A 21,344-nucleotide genomic window follows, 5' to 3' on the forward strand; every position below is an offset into this window, starting at 1 on the left:
TTAAAGGTATGGCTCTGTAGTGCAGCAGGGCTGAACTCCAGTCAGAATTCTTGGTCATTAGAGTCTTGATGGTTCTCACAGTCGTTTCAGCCTCTCAGTTGGCTTGTGGTGACATGGGTGATCCCATTGTCTTCAGTAATTTTATAAAGTGCTCATTGATGAATTTTGGGCCATTATCTGAGGCAAGTTTGTCTGGAAACCCGTGTGTGTACAGCATGGTCTGCAGTTCCCTGATTACAAGTTCCGCTTGTAGTGGTGTGGAGTCTGGCAGCTTCCAGCCACCTGGAGTAATAGTCGACAGCAACAAGAGATGCTTTGCCTCAAAAAACGGAGAGGCCGAGTCCCAGTTTCTGCCAAGGTCTATCTGGGATGGTACCAGCGGCTCTGTGGATGGCTGGTTATTCATTTTACAGATGTGGCAGGAGAAAACAATAGGATAGCCTGTGTAATGCCCGGCCATCAGACAGATTGCAATGCGTGTGCTCTGCACTTTGCAATCCCCAGATGGCCTCTATGGAACCTATGGAGGATCTCTTCCTGCCTCAACTTGAGAATGACCAGGTGGTGATCAGAGGTCAGGTGATCATCCACTATTGTTAAATACCTGCATTGTTCATAATAATTTTTGAGGAGCTGGTCAGCTGGATTATATTTGGACCAACCTTTTTGGCAAAGTTCTCAGACTTGGGCACATTCCAGGTCCTCCTTCTATGCTCTTCGGGCATCTTGCAGCTTTCTGCTGGGGACTGGCAAGGAGCTCATTATGGTTTATGAGAATGCTTCCACCTCAGAAACAAATATGAAGTCTTGGGTAAAGCTTGGTCTGCCATAGCTCTGGATAGGGCAACGTTCTTGTTGTGTGACTTTCCTGGCACATATGTATCTGTGTATTGATAATGCATCATCCAAATGCCTTTGAATGTGTAGGGACATTTTGATGATCTCTGTGGAACTCAAGGGGGTAATTAGTGGTTTATGGTCAGTCTCAGTGTGGAAAGGTAAGCCCATCAGGTAGTCAGAGAACCACCCTACTGCCCATATCACTACCAATGCTTTTCTTTCTATGGTTGCAAAGTTTTGCTCTCTTCCTGTCAACCCTCTAGAGACAAAGTGCGCAGGCTTTCTGTTGCCATCCTTCTGGACTTGAATGAGTGCAGCTCCAAGGGTAATTGAGGATGCATTGGCGGCAACCACTGTGGGCAATGCGGGATCATAATGTGCCAGCACCTCTGAAGAGACAAGTCTTTCCTTGTTACATTGAAATACATTGGTTTGTTCAATGCCCCAGAACCACTGTTGGCCCTTCTATAGAAGACCTTTTAAAGTTTCCATAATAGTGGCTAGATTTGGAATAAATTTACCAACCTGATAGACCATTCCGAGGAACCTCTGGATATCAGTAACACATTGGGTTGTGGAAAGTCACTGATGGCTTTCAGTTTTGGAGGGTCCACCATGAGACCTTGTCTTAGAATGATGTGCCCCAGAAATTTGATAGTGGTTTTGGTGAATTCACATTTCTCATTTAAGATGAGACCTGCCTCCTGAAGGGTTTGAGAACATCCTGAGCCCTGCTGTAATGCTCCTCTCTTGTGGCCCCATAGACAAGGAAGTCATCCATGTGACAAATGACTCCTTGCTAGGATACTGTTCATGGTTCACTGGAATATCTCCAGAGTGGATGATATCCCGAAGGCAAGGCTGTTGAAACAAAAGCATTTAAATGATAAATGTTGTTAACAGCCTGGACTTCTGGCCAAGGAGTATTGCCAAAACCCACTATTAGCATCAAGTTTAGTGAAGAGGATGCTATTGACAAGCTTTGCCATGCTGTCATCCACTGATGCCATAGGATGGATTTCTCTCTGGACAGCCTTGTTTAATTGTGTGAGGTCAATGCTGAGCTGATTGTTTGGTTTGGAGACTGTTATAAGCCCCAAACACCATCAGGTTGGCTCCATGAGGTTATATGATTCCTCTACGCAGCATTCGGTTGAGTTCCTTTTTGACTTTGGCAGCAGTGGATGTAGTGTCTGGAAGCAGTGTAATATGGTATTCATGTTTGAGCTTACCAAGTCCCTGGAAGAGCTGTGGGAATTCCTGGTGGAAGTCAGTCCTGTTGTCTGGTTGTAGGACTTTGCCACCTTTTGTGGAATGCCCATGTGCATGCATGCGTTTCTGCTGAGTAAGGAGATGCTTTGATTGCACAAGAAACAGAGGCTTACTGTGAGCTGTCGTCCCTTATGACAAAGAGTAGCAGTGATCTGACCTTTCACCTGCAGATTCGTTCCACCTGGACCTTGAAGTTTGATGTCTGAAGACTGGACAGGAATTGTGTTGGACCATGACAAATGATCTGCCAGTTTGGAAATCCCAGCTCTAGCATCAAGCTTAAAGTCTGTTTTAAAACTTTTAACTCCCTAAGTGATGGACCAGAAGTCTGGTTCATGGCCCTTTACTTCTCCCAGGAAATTTGTGATGGCATTTGTTTGTTTGTGGTCAATTTTTGGTGTGACCTGTATGCCATATTTGATGTGTTGCTTTCTTCCCTTAGTGGAGTTTTTAAATGTACAGAATCACTGCAAGTGTCCTGTCCTCCCACATCGGGAACACTCTATGCCCCATGTTTGGCAATCTTGGCATTTATGCTACTTCTTTGTGTCACAGCGTAAGTACTTCAGGATGGCTGCTGCAGGGTTTCCTGCCCTTTTGGCCATTTTTGTAAGATTTTGAGTGGGTGGGGCTACCATCTTTGGGTCTAAGTGATTAGAGGACATCTCTAAAGCTTCGGTGTGACGGTTGCTGAGAAGACGATGTCGCTTCCTCAGTTCAGCCTGGCTAACGCAACGATGCCATTGATCGAGCTTGCGGCCATCTTTCGATGCTCCATGCTCACAACAGCTAGCTAACTCGAATGGGTCAATAAGGAGCGACTCGACGGATTTCTTCGGTTTGTGGGCTCTCTGATTGAATTGAGCACACCCTAATGAGGTTCCTTTTCAGAGTAAAAAATGCACCAAAGGCTTTTAGAACAGATTCGAAGTCTGCAAAGGTCTCTTCTGCCTCCTTTCTCAGGAGGACCTTGTCGGCAATAAGACCTATGGAATAGAGGAATGAACTCACCTGGTGCTTCTGCTCTTTGGTAGGCAGACTCGAGGCTGCTCAACACCTTAGGAAATTCTCTCGCCACAACGTCTAATGTTGGCCTCTATGTGGGCCCTTGAGACTTTTGAATGAGCAGGATAGGGTAAGTGATTCCTTGCCTGGTGCTGCCATTGCTACTGCTTTCCTGTTGGCCTCCTTCTTGGGTACATTTGTCCATTGTTGTTCCGATCAGCTTTAGTTTCAATTTCATGCCATATGTGTACTGCTGATGGCACTAACGCTTCATTAGATTGGTGTCCCCACCGCTGTTTCATATACAGATTGTGCAGCCTATCTTATTTAGAGCGACTCAGGTAATATCTTCAAACTAGTTTATTTACACTACGTACACCATAAAAAAACAATAAGCTACGAAGTAGGCACATCTCCCCTGAGTGCTGACTAATCCATCTGCCTTGCAGTCTCTAGCACATGACTGCTTTTGTCACTGTGACATCATGGTCTACATCACTCATTACCATATTAATCTATGACACTGCAGTTGCCAGTTTATACAGCAACTATAATGATCAATCCATTGACAGGGAAGGAGTTGGAGCTGGGCAAGCCCTCAAATATCTACGCAAACCGGAAACAAAAAAAGAGAGGAAAACATATATTTTTGGTCAGTTGTGAGATCTTTTATGAGAAGCAGAACATGGATTAGGCCAGAAATGCAGATGGGTCTGGTCAGATCTTAGCCAGGGATGAGACAATGGAAAGGAAAGTGAACATTTTGCTCTCAAATCGAACAGCATGATGTGCTTCTTGTATTGTATATTAAAGTAAACATTATAGCAGACATTAAAGGCCTGGAAATATAGGGGAGTTTTTACCAGGCCCATGGAAGCAGGTTTGGAGGAGAGTGAGGATAGGGAGGAGAAAAATCAGAGAAAATACATTGGGCCATTTTCCGATTTGCTCGTGCCTCTGACTGCTTTTCTCGGGCGGGGGAGGGTGGGATGCTGAGTCTGATGTTGGTAACTCATTTGGCATCGTTGGGAAGACAGTTGAGGGGGTTAATTAGGCAATTAACTACAATTCTCCACTGACATTGCAATCTTTCCAGCATCGCACAGGCCCCACACTGTGTCAGCACATCAGTAACTCAAAGGACACGGATGCCCAGTAGGAGCTCAGGACAGCATGAGGGTTCAATACTTTCTGATCTCTAAAGGCAAAAAATGGCAAGTCTGATGTCTTCTGATGGCAGAGATTTAACATTTAGTTGTTTAGTAGTACAGAACTTAGGTATTGCTGAAAAAAAGATTTTTTTGTTGAAGCTTTTCACCTTGCACTCATCAGAACAATTTGCAAGAATACCAAATGTGAAGGGAACAACAATTTATACTGTATGAGGAGAGAGTGCTGGTTGGTTGGCAAGTGGACTCAGATTGGTAGAGGCATTGCCATGGAGAATGTACCAGTGCTCTTGCCAACCAACCAACACTCTCTTCTCAGACAGTATAAATTGTTGTTCCCTTTACATTTAGTAATCTTGCGAACAGTCCTGATGAGTGCAAGACAAAAAGCTTCAACAAAAAACTGTCTCTTTCTTTCAGTAGTACTCAAGATTTAACATTGTGTGAGGAGCTCATTGGAGACTGATGTCTCCAATAGTGCTGTGCCTGATGTTGTGGCAGCCACTCCTATCAGACTGATGGTGCCTCCAGTGTACCCCTCCCGCTCCTGCTGCATTCCCTTCAGCAATACTCAAACTGCAGACACAGCGAAGGTTACCAGTTGCCCTTGCAATTGGGCTCGCTGAATTGACATCCCGCCTCTTCAGGTTGCCCGCTATCCTTAATTGGACAGAGATCCCAGAGACATGTCCTTAGTTGGGCCACTTTCTGGAAGATTGAACCAGAATGCCCACTGCTGCTGTGAATGGGCTCAGGGTCGAAAATGGTCCTGACAGCCAAAAATTTTCTAAGTTCAGAAAAGCTCAGTGATCTGGAAGATTTAGTGAAGAACATGTGAAGACACAATTTGGACGATTATGGAATCCTGTACATAAAAGAACGTCTTATTGTTTCTCTGCCAGTTCACACTATCCTATGCCCAGACATATGGCAGTTAAAACAAACTTGTGGTTGTGTCGGAGGTGGATATGCATATAAGAGAGACCAGTGACACTAATCAAGAGAATAATCAAGATGGTTCCAAAATTTGTAACAGTCCTTTTAACTTCAACCACACATCCCACATAGGCTGCAATGAATGGTTCACTGGCTAACACTAGCTCAACAAATTCCACAAATTAAGAAATTTTCTACGGTTGACCCATTCCCCTATGCCCTCTTCCGGTCTAGAAATTAAGAACAGGTTCTTCTTTTGCAGCTTTTGTCTTTAGAAGGAGTGCAAACATTACTTTGAAAGTTACAAATGAAAGAAGCTGTCAAATGGTGAAACGAGACAGGCTTTTTCATGCAACTTGTTTATCTTGTGTCAAAGAAATAAGATTGTGCATGAGATTACAGCCACAGAATATCAAGTCAGCGTGCTATTTGTTTGGACTGCATTATGTCCTTCTCGTGCTTGAAAAATGTGATGTTGCTCCACTTTCAGTTAAGGATGTTCTTGCCATTGTTCTTCCAGAATGCAAAATTGAGAACTGTGAGGCCTGCTTCAGCAGAAACTTTTGTACTAAATGTAAAGAAGGACTGTACCTGCATCGAGGGAAATGTTATGACAGCTGTCCAGAGGGGTTTTCAGCCACAAATGGCACTATGGAGTGTAGCCATGCTGGTGAGTACGAACCTGTTTGCGAAAACTTTGCTTAAGTTTCCACGGAGATATTGGGACAAGATTGTCAAGAGTGGGATTAGGTTTGGAATCCATCCCAGAAACCAGATTTTTTTCCAGCCAGTTTCATCCCACCATCTTGGAGTGAAAACGCCAAACACAAAATTACCCTAATTTTGATCGTTTCCACTTATAGTGGTCCCAGGAGCTAGAGGAATAGTTCTCACTCAGAGTGGCCCAAGGGTGTAAGGGTTTCCACTATGCTAGACGTTGTAAACCTGTTCATAAAGAACAAGTTTAAGATTTTGCTATACCTGGTGCCTAAAGGAAAGGATCCCCCAGGAATGTTGGTATGGGAAATGGAAATGTCAAAATAGGAATTGCTCTACACAAAGTGGGTTAAGTTGGAGCAGTCTGCTGGGAGCCATACCTCGCCTAGGAATTTCTGATCCCAAGATTGGGAGTTAAAAGTGTAAAATTGTTCTAATACTCATCACTGACCTCTCTCAAGTTCATTACTCGGCATTAAATTGGTTAAAAAACAGTTACATTAAGAAAATAGCAGAAGAAATCCGAAACCCAAATAACCATTTCCCCGCAAATGAATCACAAAATTCCACACTTATTGTAAACTAATTGTTTGCTTTGACATATAGGCAACTGAAAGAGACCTATTGCCTACAATGCCGTCCATTTCAATCTTACGCAAGTTCCTTGGGAAGAGGGTCATCTCTCCAACTTGCTCACCTCTGCCCTGGCTTCGAACTCCACGGCTGGCGAGAATTTAAGAAGCGTTCAGTTGAATTCAGTTTCCTAATAATAGTCGCTATGCCAGCTGCTCCACATTGATGAGTTAAAATTAATATTCACATGTGCTTTTCTGAGCTCGGTCCTCACTAATATCAACTTCTCACCATTCCCAATCCCTGTCTATTGATTCTGTGCTGTTGGCCACCAAGAACATTCATCGACAAAATCTGCTGAGGCACTGTTCATCTACAACTTGGCTTTGACTCCAGCTTAGGGCAGTGGGATGCAGAGTTCCTTTCTCCTTTAGAGCAGAGCCTATTCATATAAGCATGACTCCACAGCATAAAAGTGCATATAAATTTAAGTCATTACTAAATAATTGAATGAAACAGATTGTTTTTAATTAAAGAAACAGCACCACATAAATTTGTGTGTTATAATTATCGATGAATTAAACATGGGTGAATCTTGGTTTTTTCAGACATTCTCTTTAGTGGGGCGTCCGTATAGGCTGGATTTTACGCTCCTATGCAGGCAGGTTTGAAGGATGGTGCAGGGGCTCGTAAAATCCAGCAGGTGGTCTACCTACTAGCTAACTACTTGCCCACCCCCACCCTCTCTGAAACGTTATGGGAGGCGGTAAGGCATTGGGCAGTCCCTGCCCTTGGGCCTAGGCCGTATTGAGGCCCTTAAGTGGTCATATGAAGGGATTTTATCTATGGTGGGTGGGGGAGGGAGGGGGGAAAGGTGGCAGCTTTAGCTGTATGGGCTGTTGTGTCAGTCTAGCTGGAGGGTTGTGGGGGGAGAACCACTTTTGTGGGTGCCCTGTGCCTTTTGGAGGCACACCCCGTCATGTTCATACTTCCCCCTTTCCCTAGGCCACTAAAACTTGGCCCCCTGCACCCCGCAGCCCTTTCGTTGGGGCCTGCCAGCCAGGACCCAGCGATACAATGGACTTGCTACTCAGCCTGGGCTCCTCTTTGCCGGGACTGCCTGTAGTCCCGGCAGTGGCCATCGCTCCTGCCTGTCACTGCTGGGACTAGAGTTGCCAATTTTCTGATTGTCTGGCAGCTTCCTATGGTGGGGCTTCCACCTACGACGAAGGCAAAAGCCTCACCTTAAACAATTAATGCTGCTCACAGTGTTAAATTGCAGCAGGGTAGCCATCAGTATGGTGGGTGAGCTTGTCACTGACTTTTTAGCCAGCAGGCGGGGTACCTCATAAAATCCAGCCCGATGTGTCCTTTTTAACGTTAAATTTACACTTCAGTCTTTTTGGAATCATTTTCCATATATGAACAGTAACCATCACTTTTTAATTTTCACAGCACAATGTGAATTTGGTGAATGGAGTCTCTGGGGCCCGTGTACCAAGCGAGGAAAGACATGTGGTTTCAAACGGGGTGCAGAAACGAGGACCAGACAGTTGCTCCAAGGGCCTTCATCAGAAGACATGACATGTCCCCCAACCAGAGAGAGCAGAAGTTGCACAGTGCAGAGAAAGCCTTGCTCATCTGGTAGGTGAAAAAAAAAGTTAACAAATTATCTCAAATAGGTTTAACAATTAGCCTAATCCCATCATAACGCCAAAGCCATTTATATTGCAGGACTGATTCAGAAGTAGAGATGGTCGACAGGAACCCATGGACATCTGTGACAAGCCCAAAAATAATTATAGTAGGGCATAGCAGCACAACAGAACGTTCTAATGTTTGTGATTCACACCAGCCAGGCCACTCCTGGGGTAGAATTTTACGGCCTGTTTCGGCAGGGACGGGGCCGTGAAATGCGGCGAGACATTCTAAACCTCATTGACTTCAGCGGGAACATAAAATCCCGTTGATGTAAAATTCTGCCCCTAAGCAGTTAGTGGACATGAAGGTTTATAGTCAGATTTCAACCATAATTTCAAATCCAAATGAGGCTCATGTCAATTCCACAATTTCATCATGAATAATTGTCAGAGTAATGTTAACCAAACCTGCCCGGTGGGAAATTGAAGAGATCAGGTCAAATTCCGGTTTTATATACCTCACCCAATTTTACCATTCACTGACTCTTATTGGCTTTTGCTCGTTGGTTGAAGTCGTCCAATATAGCTCTACTGTATGGCCAATGTTACCAAAAGGGAAGTACTTTTTATAATTAAAGCTAACTATCAAAGTTTAATTCTTTTAGGAACAAGATGAAGCTTTATTGCTCCATTTCATGCAAAAGAGCACTTTATAGTATGGGAAGGGATGACAGTGACAAAGGAAGTCATATTGATACACAACAGAAAAGCACAAACATTTCAGGTTAAATATTACTAAACCATTAGTAACACAATACCACTGGTAGCATGGACAATAAAATTGAGGTACAGCTCACCCATTATCTAATTGAATGGTGGGACAACTCAAGGGACTGAATGCCCTTCTCCTGTTGCAGTTTCAAACTGGTGTATTTGGGAATATTCTCAAGATCCCTAGGCTGCTGTGAGGTTGGAGAATGTAGAGGGAACTTCATCCTGTGGCTAATATATTTTGTATTTGATGTAAGAACGTAAGGAAAGGTGGAGCTGACAAGGCATTTAAGCCTTCTACAGATAATATGAATTGACTGTATTGCAGACTTTACCCACCAATTCAACGGATTCAGGTAAGATTTTGCAAAACTCCTCTGTCCTATTCCTCCCCCTTTTCCCCAGAGCTAAGTTGAATGAAATATTAGAGTAACTATTTATCTTTCTTAGGAGTAACATCTAAGGTGGCACTATGAGTAACAAACAATGATATGAGAGGGAATCATCAACAACAAGAACAGCTTGCATTTATGTAGCACCTTAGATATAAAGAACACTCACAAAAATTCACAGATAGATGCTCTGGAATTCCTTCCCTAAACCCCTTCGCCTCTCCACTCCCCTCTCTTCCTTGAGGCCTAGCCCTCTGAACAAGCTTTTGGCTATGCCTCATAATATTTCCTTATTTGCCTTGGCATCCATTTTTTGATTACACCTCCGTGAAGCACTTCTGGGGTGTTTTTCTCTGCTAATTGTGCTCTATTTGTAAGTTGTTATAAGGATTATGGTTGTATCGAAATGTTCTTTTTAATTAAAAATTGTATTTGAAACAAAAGTAGGTCAACATTTTACACCAAAAAAAAAACATGACCCTGTCTGAAATGAACTAGTTTCAAAAAATTCACAACCCCTTGGGATGGGAGAAAAGTCTTTCCTACACCGTGTAAAGAGTGCAGCAGTGGTAAAGTAGAAGCTGTTTCCCTGTTATTGTTCATGCTGTCACTGCAGCATGTTTCAGCTCCACATTAATCACAATCCAACATTTTCTAAGGATTTATCTGATCGTTCAAGAGCTGTAAACTTATATGAGGAAGGGTGGTTGGTCTATCTTAGCTTTTCTATCCAAAACAAACTTACAATATCCGATCAGAGCAGCCAGCTGTTTCTTCAGTGATTCCAATTTTCCTTTTACTTCCACTCTTTGTAGGTAAGTTCATTCCAAGTGTTGATCACTATTGACTTGAAGAAGATATTCCCGGTCTCAGTCATAAATTTGCTTTTATCCGGTGGTGGGAAAATCCATATGAAGGGGGCAGAGCCTTAAAATTAGGCTGGACCATTCAGGCTCTTCTTCACACAAAGCATGTTTGGAAATCTGGAACTCTGTCCCCAAAATAGCTGATGAGGCAGAGTCAATTGAAAATTTCAAAACAAGGTCGACAGATTTATATCACAAAGGTATTAAAGAGATATGCATAAAGAGAGTGGAGATACAAATCAACCATGATCAAATTAAATGGTGGAACAGACTCGATAGACTCCTGCTCCAATCTTTCTAACTCGAGGTAATCTATATACAATCTCATCAGCCATTTACATATTTCATTGACACCAGTTTGCAGGTCCTCAGCTGCCTTCTCACATTCTATGTCCCCAGCACAGTAATGGTTATCATGCCGGACAATAATTGTCAAGGCTGTGGGCAGGAATTTGGCTACGGGGTCAGGAAACAGAGGCCTGGACTGTTTCTGGGTCCCAGACCCATCCCTGGGGGGGAAGGCATCATTCATTGTGATTTTCAATAGGATGCCCCCTTAATTGGCCTGGAAACAGGGTCTTCATCCAATTAAGGACAACAGGTAGGCTCTCAAAGCTGAAGGGCCAATCAGAGGCTTTCCAGCTTGAAAGGAACAGCAGACTACGATGCTAGGTAAGTAAGAGAGAGGATGCTTCTGTCCACCCATTAGGCCACTACTGCGTGGACTCAGGGGTGGATTTTGAACCCCTCTACAGGGCAGCCTGTGGTATTTTTAGCTCCCTCCCACCTCTGATCCTGGCACGGCAGGGGCTGAAAATCTAGCCCTGTGTTTGAATTTGACCATCGCAAATTTTGAAAATGAATTCAATAATCTGGTCATTTGTGATCTTGCACTAGAAAATGACTGATTTCTGTTAGATTGCCTTAAAACGCATCTCATTCACTAATGTCTTTCAGGGAAAATGAATCTGCCTAACCTACCTAGTCTGACTTATATCTGATTCCATCCCATATTATATGGTTGACTCAGGTCAAATAGGGATGGACGATAATTGCTATTGCTTACTTCAAAAAGAAACAACCAAATATTTTATCAGTTTTAAATCAGCTGGAGGGGTGTTAGTTGCAGTGTGGATTCAGAGTGACAATGTGGAGCAGATCCCCTGTCTCAAAACACAGTTGTTGCAATATGTTTCTCACCAGAAAAGCACCCTTTTAACTTAATATTAATCATAACAAAATATATGATTTTTGTAAATGCTAACTACGCAGTAATATCTGTTTCTGTCACTGTTTTCATGAGGTGGGGAGCGGAGGGGTTGAAGAGAGCAAGAGTGGGTTGAAGGGTCAAAGGGGAAGTTCTGAATGGTTGAGATTTCACTCTGCCTTCTACCTCCTTAAAGATATAAAATGCATTCTTTCCACTGTTATGTGTAGGGTCAAAGCTCCTCACAAATTTATGGGATGCAGCAAAGAAATTGCTTTTGTCAGGGTTCCTCATAGAAAACACTTAACTCTGTTACTGACTATAATGGGGCCAGTAAAAAGGTTTGTTATGATGAGAGGCCCTTATTAATAGGTCACTGGATGTATATGTGCTTTAGTACGAAAGCAGCAGAACACCAGATTTGAGATATTAGACTTGCCAGTATTGTTTTGTTTTCATTTCTTTTGGCGCTAGTTTGTGAAGTAGCTTTTTATAGTCTCAAAAAGTCAAAAGAAAGCAGCTATATTCAACAACTAGCGAACAGCGTTCACCAAAAGTAAGAGTCAACTTTTCTTCCACACACACGTTTTGGATTTTGGCCAGTTATGCACATACTAAAACAAAGCAGCTTACTTAATATCAAAAGGTGCCATTTAACAAATCCATGTGTTGATTAAAGAATCTGCCAACTACCCTTTCACAGATTTGGCATCATTAGGCTTTAGTAGGGCAGTGTGGAGAGGTTGTTACTTTAGGCACTTTAATTTTTGGCTCAATCTTTTGTGTTGCAAATGAACAAATGTTGGTGCATGTGATATCCCCCGTGACAGCAAATACCAACAATTTATTTACCAATTTTAATGCAATGGTCAAGCAATAGGCTCTTGATAGAAGTGACCAGATATAAACTTAAGTGTAATTTTGTGCTGCAGTCCTGGGAAACCATGGATGTATTTCGCACAGAAGTAAAGGGGACTGACGTCGGAGAAAGTGTATCTATGGAGCTTTTGTTCTTCAGATAGGAAGTGAAACCTGTCAAGTCAACCTATTGATTCCTAAATCCTATGGGGGAGAATTTTTGGCTCGGCGAGCGGGAGTGGGGCCTGCTCGCCGAGGTGGAAAATGGCGCAGAGTGACGTTGGGCATGTGTCCTGATATCACTGTGCATCATTTAGATTTTCAGTTTGGTGGGTGCACTGTGCACCCGGCGAACTGTCAAAGGCCTGTTAAGGCCATTAATTAACTAATATAGGCTATTCAGAAAGCTGCCCGTCCAACCTTAAGGTTGCCAGGCAGGCGAATAGCCCAGGTGGCCTTTGCATTTTTCATGGAACCTCATCCACGGGCAGGACAAGGTTTCATGAAAGGTTTATAAATTAAATAAATGTTTCATTTAAGTTAATTGACATGTCCCAGCTCATGTGACACTGTCACATGAGGGGACATGTCTTAATTTTTTTTTCTTTATTAACATTTTTAAAACTTAAAACTTATCTCCCTGTGCCTCAGGGAGATTTCTGCACTCTTTCACTTGCATGCACACGAAAGAGCGCACTCCCAACTCAGCAAACACTCCCCCCTTCCCGCACAGGGAGCGCACAGCACTTCCAGGCGTGCGTCACGCTGGGCGGCCCTTAATTGGCCCGCCTACACAAAATGGCGGTGCAGACCCAATCAGGGATGCCAATCAGGTCCATGCCCGCCCCCCACAACCCCCCGCGACGGGGAGAAAATTCTCTCCTTGGTGTTTTTTCATGAAGGGTCTGGAGGTCTCCCACTACCCTGAATTACACTCCTTGCTCAACCAACAAAAACGGAGAATCTGGTTATTTACTTTATTGCTGTTTTGTGGGTCCTTGCTCTGGGAAAAATGGTTGCCATGCCTGCCTACATAATAGGAGTTGCCACACTTGAAAGTAATTTGTCATAAATGAAACACATGTTTTTGAGATATGATATGGAATTGGCTAAGTCCTAGGCCTTCCTTTCAATGATGAAGTACTGATGTCAGGGTAAGTTGATATGCATTAGACCTGATAATTACTCAGGGTTAGGAAGAGAGTGGTTGGGGAGTGGGTGAAGGGGCTGTGATGTAGGGGGACGTTGTTTTTTACAGGCGACCTGCAAACATGGTTACCTGCATATCCTGCTGAAATTCACCAGCAGGATGTCTTTAAATTTTCGAACCAGGTTTCCCCCCTACCAGTCAGCTAAATTGACAGGCTGGCTATACATCGGGCAGGAAAGCAGCTGGTGAGCAGATGTTACGTAAGCCTGAGATCACGAGGAGTGGGGATGTTGGATATCGGGGGAAGGTGGGGTTTAGACATAATTGGTTGGATTCTGTAGTGGAGTCAGTCATCATGTGTGGGGTAAAGGTCGAATCAGACATCATTAGCGGGATAGGAGTTGGCCAATCACAGAGATGGTGGTGGGTGGGGGTTCCGATTGCATGGGGCTGAGCTTGTTGGGCAAGAATGAAACACTCCTGCTTCTCCTGACCCACAAGCAGTGCAATAAACACACTTACTTTATGAATTCAGCTATTGATGCCTTTAAAGTGCATGGCTCCTCAGCAATCCAAAACTTTGCGCACAGGGGACAAACAGGATACATGCAACCAGCATTCACTCTAGGATATGTACATGTGTGGCTGGGGGGGATGGGGGGAAATTTTAAAGGGGCAACACAATTCCACATGCAGACCGCAGACAGCGAAGAGAAATTAAAAGGAACATTTTGTCTCATTTTACATTCATCGAATGCCAGGCTCCAAGAGTTAAAGATGAAAACGCAGTTAAAATGGAGACATGGTGACCTGCCTCCTGACAGCAGGTTGGTTACCTGCTCTCCTGACCCTCCTTCAAACCGGAAATGCATGGTTTGGAGGCAGCTTGGGGTCAAATTTCAGAATTTCAACACTTTTTACCTTCGCACTCACCCCCAACCTACCTGTGCTTGAGGGTTAAAACTTTGCCCCCCCCCCCAACCAATTAACTGTGGAGAGTACAGTAAACAACTTTGTGCATGATATTGAACTGTTAAGAGTTTGGACAGAAAGATATCAAGTTAAATTTAATGTGAAGAAATGGGAAGTGATACATTTTGGGAAGAAAAATGAGAGAAAACACACATGGAGTGGTAAATCATAAAAAGACGAGTACAAGAGCAGAGACTTGGCATTTTGCCACACAAATTCTTTAGTGAGTAGAGAAAATCTTAAAGATGTAGAAACATCTGGGATTCGGATTTAATGAAATGAGACATCAAGATATAAAGCAAAAGCATAATGCTAAACCTATATAATTCATTCGTAAGCCTGCAGTTAGATTATAGCTACAATGCTGCAGAAATGATGACAAAGACACAGGTAGGATACAGAAGAAATTTGTTAGGACAATTACCATGATTTGCTGCTTTAATTAGGAGCACAGAGAAATGAGATTTTTCACTACAGCGGAGAAAATTAAGACTTGATTGAATGGAGGTGTTCAAAGCTATGAGTACTTTTAATAAAGTAAATAAAGACAAACTACCCTTATTAGCTGGTGAGTTGGTAACTAGGGAGGCATGACCTTATGTTGTCAACAAAGAATGGGGGAAGAGGTTGGGAGAATTTTGTTTCTTGTATACAGCATTGTTTGGAATACCATACAGGAAACAGAGGTAGAAGCAGGATCCAGAAGAACTTTCAAAAGCAAAATGACAAAATATTTGAAAAAGCAAAAAGTTAAAAGGATTTGGGGGAAGAACAGGGGGATGTGACGACGTGGAGAGCTTGTTCAGAGCCAGCACAATGGGCAAAATAGCCTCCTTCTGTGTTGTTACGCTCAAATTTCATATGCGATCACTATTGGAGTAATGTGGAGGCACATACACACTTTTATATCATTGTCAGGAAGTTACAGTAAAAGGGCGTTCTGTCTCACACAATTTCTAAATGCTACTTGCTACAATTTTGTATATTTAGGCAGTGATGACCAGAAAGGTGTGTGTTTGTTTGATGGACAGGTTTTAACACAGCTCTGAGGACTTTGGCAGAGGACCCAAATCTTGATGATGAAATATCTTCATTCATGACATGCATCAGATTCAACATCCTTATCACACATCTGAGGGAAAAATAATCAGTGGCCATTTAAACTTTTAAAAAACATTTCCAAAGTTTCATCTTCTGACCAGAAAATTAGATGGTTGACAAATTGTTTGAACTGTGAAGGAGGTGAGTCGCAGCAGCTAAATGTTAATATGGAGTATACGGAGAATGTAATTAACATCCTGAAGATAAGGTTCAGAGTGCGTGTGCAAAGAGCCTTATGGTGCAGTTACATCCAGTTTATAGTCGTTCTTGTGTAATCTGAAATAGAAGTCACGCAGCATGTTATGTTTGAATGTTTAGGGAGTTAACTGTGCAAAAAGAGTAGCTACAATGAAAGTGATTCTAACTGAAAGAATTTTGCATGTTTCTAATGTGTGGCAAGTATTTGACAAAAAAAAAAAATTTTTGTTTATTGTACCAGTATTAAGTCTGCCCTCCCCCAACCCCTTCTCCTTTCATAAAAGGATTGATTCCTTCCTGATGTACACCTCCAGGTTAGTTATCATCTAAAGCCTCACCCAACCAGCCATGCTTTGTGTCTGAACGCTGACAGTTACTGTTAGCAGCCTATTCTTCCAAAGAAGACATTGCAATCAAATGGACACATATAGGTAGGGGCTACTAGATAACAAACAGGAGTAGAGGCCCTGGATGATTTTCCTTTCTATAACCAAGTGTTGATGACGCCAGCTGTAACACCCCAACACCATTTCGCATGAGATCAGGACACAACCTGGCACCTTCCTGATCTGCACATGAGAACATAAAATTGTGAGAAATAGGAGGAGGAGTAGGCTATTCGGCCTCTTGAGCCTGCCCAGCCTTTAGCCCACTTTCTTGCCTACACCTCATATTCCTAGACTCCCTTGTAGATCAAAAATCTGTCCAACTCAGCCTTGAACATATTCAATAACCCAGCCTCCACTGCTCTCTGGGGAAGGGAATTCCAAAAACTAACGACCCTCTGGGAGAAGAAATTTCTCCTCTTCTCCATCTTAAATGGGAGACCAAGGGCAGGATTTTACAGTCGGCGTGCAGGACCGGGCCCGACACGCCCATGCGTAAAATGACGTGTAATGATGTTGGGCGGGTGTCCAGACATCATCACGCAGTCCCGCAATATTTCGTTCAGCGGGTGCACGCCAGAGTCAGCTGCGCGCCCTCCGAAATATAAAGGGCCTATTACAGCCATTAAGAAAGTAATTATTGTGATTGTGAACGCTGCCCGGCCAACCTTAAGGTTAGCAGCAGGCAAAAAGCCCAAGCGGCCTTTGCGTTTTTTAGGAAACCTCTTCCACGAGCGGGATGAGGTTTCCTAAACCTTTTAAAAAATAAATAAATTTTCATAAATATAAAAACATGTCCCAACGCATGCGCAAAAGAGCGCTGGCCCCGATTCCCCCTCCTCCCCCCGCCTGCACAGAGCGCTACCGGTCGCGTCTTACGCTGGGCGGGCCTTAATTGGCCCGCCTGCATAAAATGGCAGCACGGAGCCGATCGAGGGCGGCAATTGGCTCTGCGCCCGCCCCTGCCCGTGCCCGCCGAGCCTGCCCACCGTATGAAAATTTCTGCCCCAAATCTTTTTAAACCATGCTCCCTAGTTCTAGACTCCATTGTGAGGGAAACAACTCTGAACCCTGAACAACTTGCATTTATAAAGCACTTCATACACAATTCAAAGGATGGAAATTCAAATACTCCACATTCTATCAAGCATTAGTTTAAAAATAGCTGGCATCATTCTGAATTATACTGAGTCCAGGATTGAGAGATTACTTGCGTATGGAGCCAGAGTCAAGGAGGTCTATGACACTCTTGTTAAGGATAACCATTACTAGGCAGAACTAGAAATACTGGGAAAAATGAAAAGTGAAAATACAATTCAGTGTCATCTTAACACAAGTCAGTAAAAAGAAAGATCTATATAACTCTATTCTGAGAAAGGACAGTATTGGGAAAGCTTTGCGTAATAGATAACATGTTACTCATATCACTCTTTTGTCTCTTAATTTTTGGTAGTGTATTCCTTGGACCTTTGTGTAAACATAATCTGTAGAAGCTCTGAACAGTGTTTTACAGAAAATATATTCTGTTTTGACTAAAGGAACAAAACAGTGGAGATGGTGGTGTAGTGGTAATGTCACTGGACTAGTAACCCAGAGGCCCAGGCTAACACTCTTGGGACATGGGTTTAAATCCCACTACAACTAGTGGAATTTAAATTCAATTAATAGTTCTGGAATTGAAAGCTATTCTCAGTAATTGTAACCATCTACTTCACCAATGCCCCTTTAGGGAAGGAAATCTGCCATCCTTACCCAGTCTGGCCTACATATAGCTCCAAACTCACAGCAATGTGGTTGACTCTTAATTGCCTTCTGAAATGGCTGAGCAAACCACTCAGTTCAAGGGCATTTAGGGATGAGCAACAAATGCTGGCCTTACCAGTAACACCCACACCCCATGAAATAGTAGAAAAAACTGTCTCTGCAAAGATTCAAAACAATTGAATAGATGCAAGGCCTTTTTCAAAAATGTATTTGTTCACAGGATTATGGGCATCGTTGGCTGGGCCAGCATTTATTTCCCATTCCCAAGTGTCCTTGAGAAGGTGTTGGTGAGCTGCCTTCTTGAACCACTGCAGTCCATGTGGTGTAGGTACATCCATAGTGCTGTAAGGAAGGGAGTTCCAGGATTTTAACACAGCAACAGTGAAGGAATGGCAACATAGTTCCAAATGAGGATGGTGTGACTTGGAGGGGAACTTGCAGGTGGTAGTGCTACCATGCATCTGCTGTCCTTGTCCTTCTAGGTGGCATAGGGCATGGGTTTGGAAGGTGCTGTTGAAGCAGCCTTGGTGAGTTGCTGCAGTGCATCTTGTAGATGGTAAACACTGCTGCCACTGTGCATTGATGGTGGAGAAAGTGAATATTTAAGGTAGTGGATGTGGTGCCAATCAAGCAGGCTGCTTTGTCCTGGATGGTGTCCAGCTTCTTGAGAGCTTTTGGAGCAGCACTCATCCAGGCAAGTGGGGAATATTCCATCACAATTCTGACTTCTGCCTTGTAGATGGTGGACAGGCTTTGGGGAGTCAGGAAGTGAGAAGCTCTCTGCAGGATTCCCAGTCACTGATCGACTCTTGTAGCCACAGTATTTATACGGCTAGTCCAGTTCAGTTTCTGGTCAATGGTAAACTCCAGGATGTTGATAGTGGGGGATTCAGCAGTGGTAATGCCATTGCATGTCAAGGGGAGATGGCTAAACTTTCTTTTGTTGGAGATGTTCATTGCCTGGCACTTGAGCGGCAAGTAACATTCATGCCACATATCAGCCCAAGCCTAAATATTGTTCAGGTCTTCCTGCATATGGACACATACTGCTTCAGTATCTGAGGAGTTGTGAATGGTGCTAAACATTGTGCAATCATCAGCGATCAACTATGGGTTTCTGTTGCCTTAATGGAGATTAGTTTGGGAATTTGTTCAAAGTTTTGATAGTAGTAATTTGTAGCCATGTGTATATATATATTTTTTTAACCTGTGTAAATTAATAACATGTTTCAATTAGTTTAATGTGAAACCTCAAGAACTGATGGTCTGATTCCCGAATTTAGAGTCGTATCTCAAACATAACACTTAAAATTAGAGCTTATGACAGTTGTTTAAAGTTTCTCTCTGGGATTTTTAAAATAACTCTATTTTACCAACTGCATCGGTCATAACAATTGGCAATGAGAGATCAAAAGGCAGCTGCAAGTTTCCAACTGGCTCCACAGTGGAAAGAACCTCATTTTGAATTCGTAAGGTGAAAATGCTTTGCCTGGTGTTTGGTTAAGTCTATGGGTTGCTGTTGCCTTAATGGAAATTAGTTTGGGATTTTTTTTAAAGTTGTGATATTTGTGACCGATGCAGTTGGTAAAGTGGGGTTATTTAAAAATCCCAGAGGGAAACTTTAAACAACTGTCATAAGCTGTAATTTTAAGTGTTATGCTTGAGATGCGACTCTAAATTCAGGAATCAGACCATCAGTTCTTGAGGTTTTACATTAAACTAATTGAAACATTTTATTAATTTTTACAGGTTAAAAATACATATACACATGGCTACAAATTACTACTATCATAACTTATAACAAATTCCCAAACTAATCTCCATTAAGGCAACAGCAACCCATAGACTTAACCAAACACCAGGCAAAGCACTTTCACCTTACAAATTCAAAATGAGGTTCTTTTCACTGCGGAGCCAGTTGGAGGCTTGCAGCTGCCTTTTGATCTTACATTGCCTCTGCCTGCACACCCAAAAACTACTGAAGTTATACCTACCACCACTGATTGAATTCAAATTCTCATTCCCACTTCTGACCTTGTGATAGAGGGAAGGCCATTGATGAAGCAGCTGAAGATGGTTGGGCCTAGGACACTATCCTGACGAACTGCTACAGTGATGCCCTGGGACTGAGATGATTGACCTCCAACAACCACAACCACCTTCCTTTGTGCTAGGTATGACTCCAACCAGTGGAGGGTTTCCCCCTGATTCCCCTTGACTTCAGTTTTGCTAGGGCTCCTTGATGCTGTGTTCGCTCAAATGCTGCCTTGATGTCAAGGGCAGCCACTCTCACCTCACCTTTTGAGTTCAGCTATGTTGCCCCTGTTTGGGGCAACACAGCTGATATAATGAGGTCAGGGGTTGTGTGCCCTGATGGAACCCAAACTAAGCATCAGCTATAAAAGTACAAAATTCAACCTACTGTCATGCTAATCAATCTCCTCGTCTCATGCCTATACAGCCAATAAACTATCCTGCATTGTTCTATAAACTATCCTGGTCAGTGAAGTGCAGAACCTATAATCATTTCTGGATAAATTTATTGAGGAATCCTTGAAATAGCTATAAAATCTTCATCTATCTGAAGAAATCTGTGTGTATGTACCTTGCAGTATTGGGTTTTTCTTTATAAGTAAAGCCAACTAGAAAGATGGTCTATCGAGAATAGCAGTGATTGCAGCTATGAAAATAGAATAAGTTAGGTAAGCGGTTGCAGGATAAAAGTACAGGGTGAACACATGGCTTTTAGGATGTTTGCTTGTGAACAGGATAAATGCCAATATGGGGATAGGATTTCCATCTGCACTGTTCGGATGGTGATCTGGCAGAGTGGATCACCCAGCCCTTACAGAATCCAGCTGATTTTCATTGTGTTGAAACAATAGGATCAAAATCAGGTGGGTTCCATGAACAGTGATCCGCTATTACCACTCAGGCTATGATGACATAAATGTACCTGCAGTGATTGAAGGTACAGCCTTTTCTACTGCCCATCAGGGGTCACGTGATTGTTCTTGGAGACTCTGACCAATGAGCCCTAAGTGCGGGTAATCCGGTGGGCGTGGCTTTCTAGTTGTGGACCTGGTTCAAGCTTGTAGCTTCTGAATAGCTCTCTGTAATAAAGTTATCTGTTTCAAGTAGAAACCTATCTGGTATGTCAGATCATTACATTTGGCGACGAGGGTAAAATAGCTCCGAAGCTGCACCTCGCCTTGTGAATGTGAGTACACCAGTTCTTAAGAAAAAAGAAAAGAATACTCACCAGTCACGCCACTTTTCAGCAGAATCAACCCTTATGATGTGACTCTGGAAGACTGGAGCCAGTATGTAGAGCGTCTTGATTTTTATTTTGTGGCGAATGAAATTACCGCGGTGGAGAAGCAGAAAGCAATCCTTTCGAGTGGCAGCAAGACATATAATCTCACTTGCTGTCTGACGTCCCCGAGGCGCCCAATTCTAAGTCCTTTAACAAACTAGTAGATGTGTGAAGATGAACTTTCATCCAAAACTATCTGTAATAATGCAGA

At 43.0% G+C, this 21,344-nt stretch overlaps 1 protein-coding gene across 2 annotated transcripts in view; it reads left to right on the forward strand.

Moving 5' to 3' along the window:
• Positions 1–21,344, forward strand: part of rspo1 (R-spondin 1) — a 205,891-nt gene that overhangs the window by 105,293 nt on the left and 79,254 nt on the right. For both annotated transcript variants that reach the window (XM_078566968.1, XM_078566969.1), the window contains exons 4-5: positions 5,743–5,892; positions 7,968–8,156. In XM_078566968.1, coding sequence (XP_078423094.1) covers positions 5,743–5,892; positions 7,968–8,156 — 339 coding nt within the window. The remainder of the gene's footprint in view (positions 1–5,742; positions 5,893–7,967; positions 8,157–21,344) is intronic.

Source organism: Cetorhinus maximus, chromosome 21 (assembly GCF_964194155.1).
Source record: "Cetorhinus maximus chromosome 21, sCetMax3.hap1.1, whole genome shotgun sequence".
NCBI classification, from domain to species: Eukaryota; Metazoa; Chordata; class Chondrichthyes; order Lamniformes; family Cetorhinidae; genus Cetorhinus; species Cetorhinus maximus.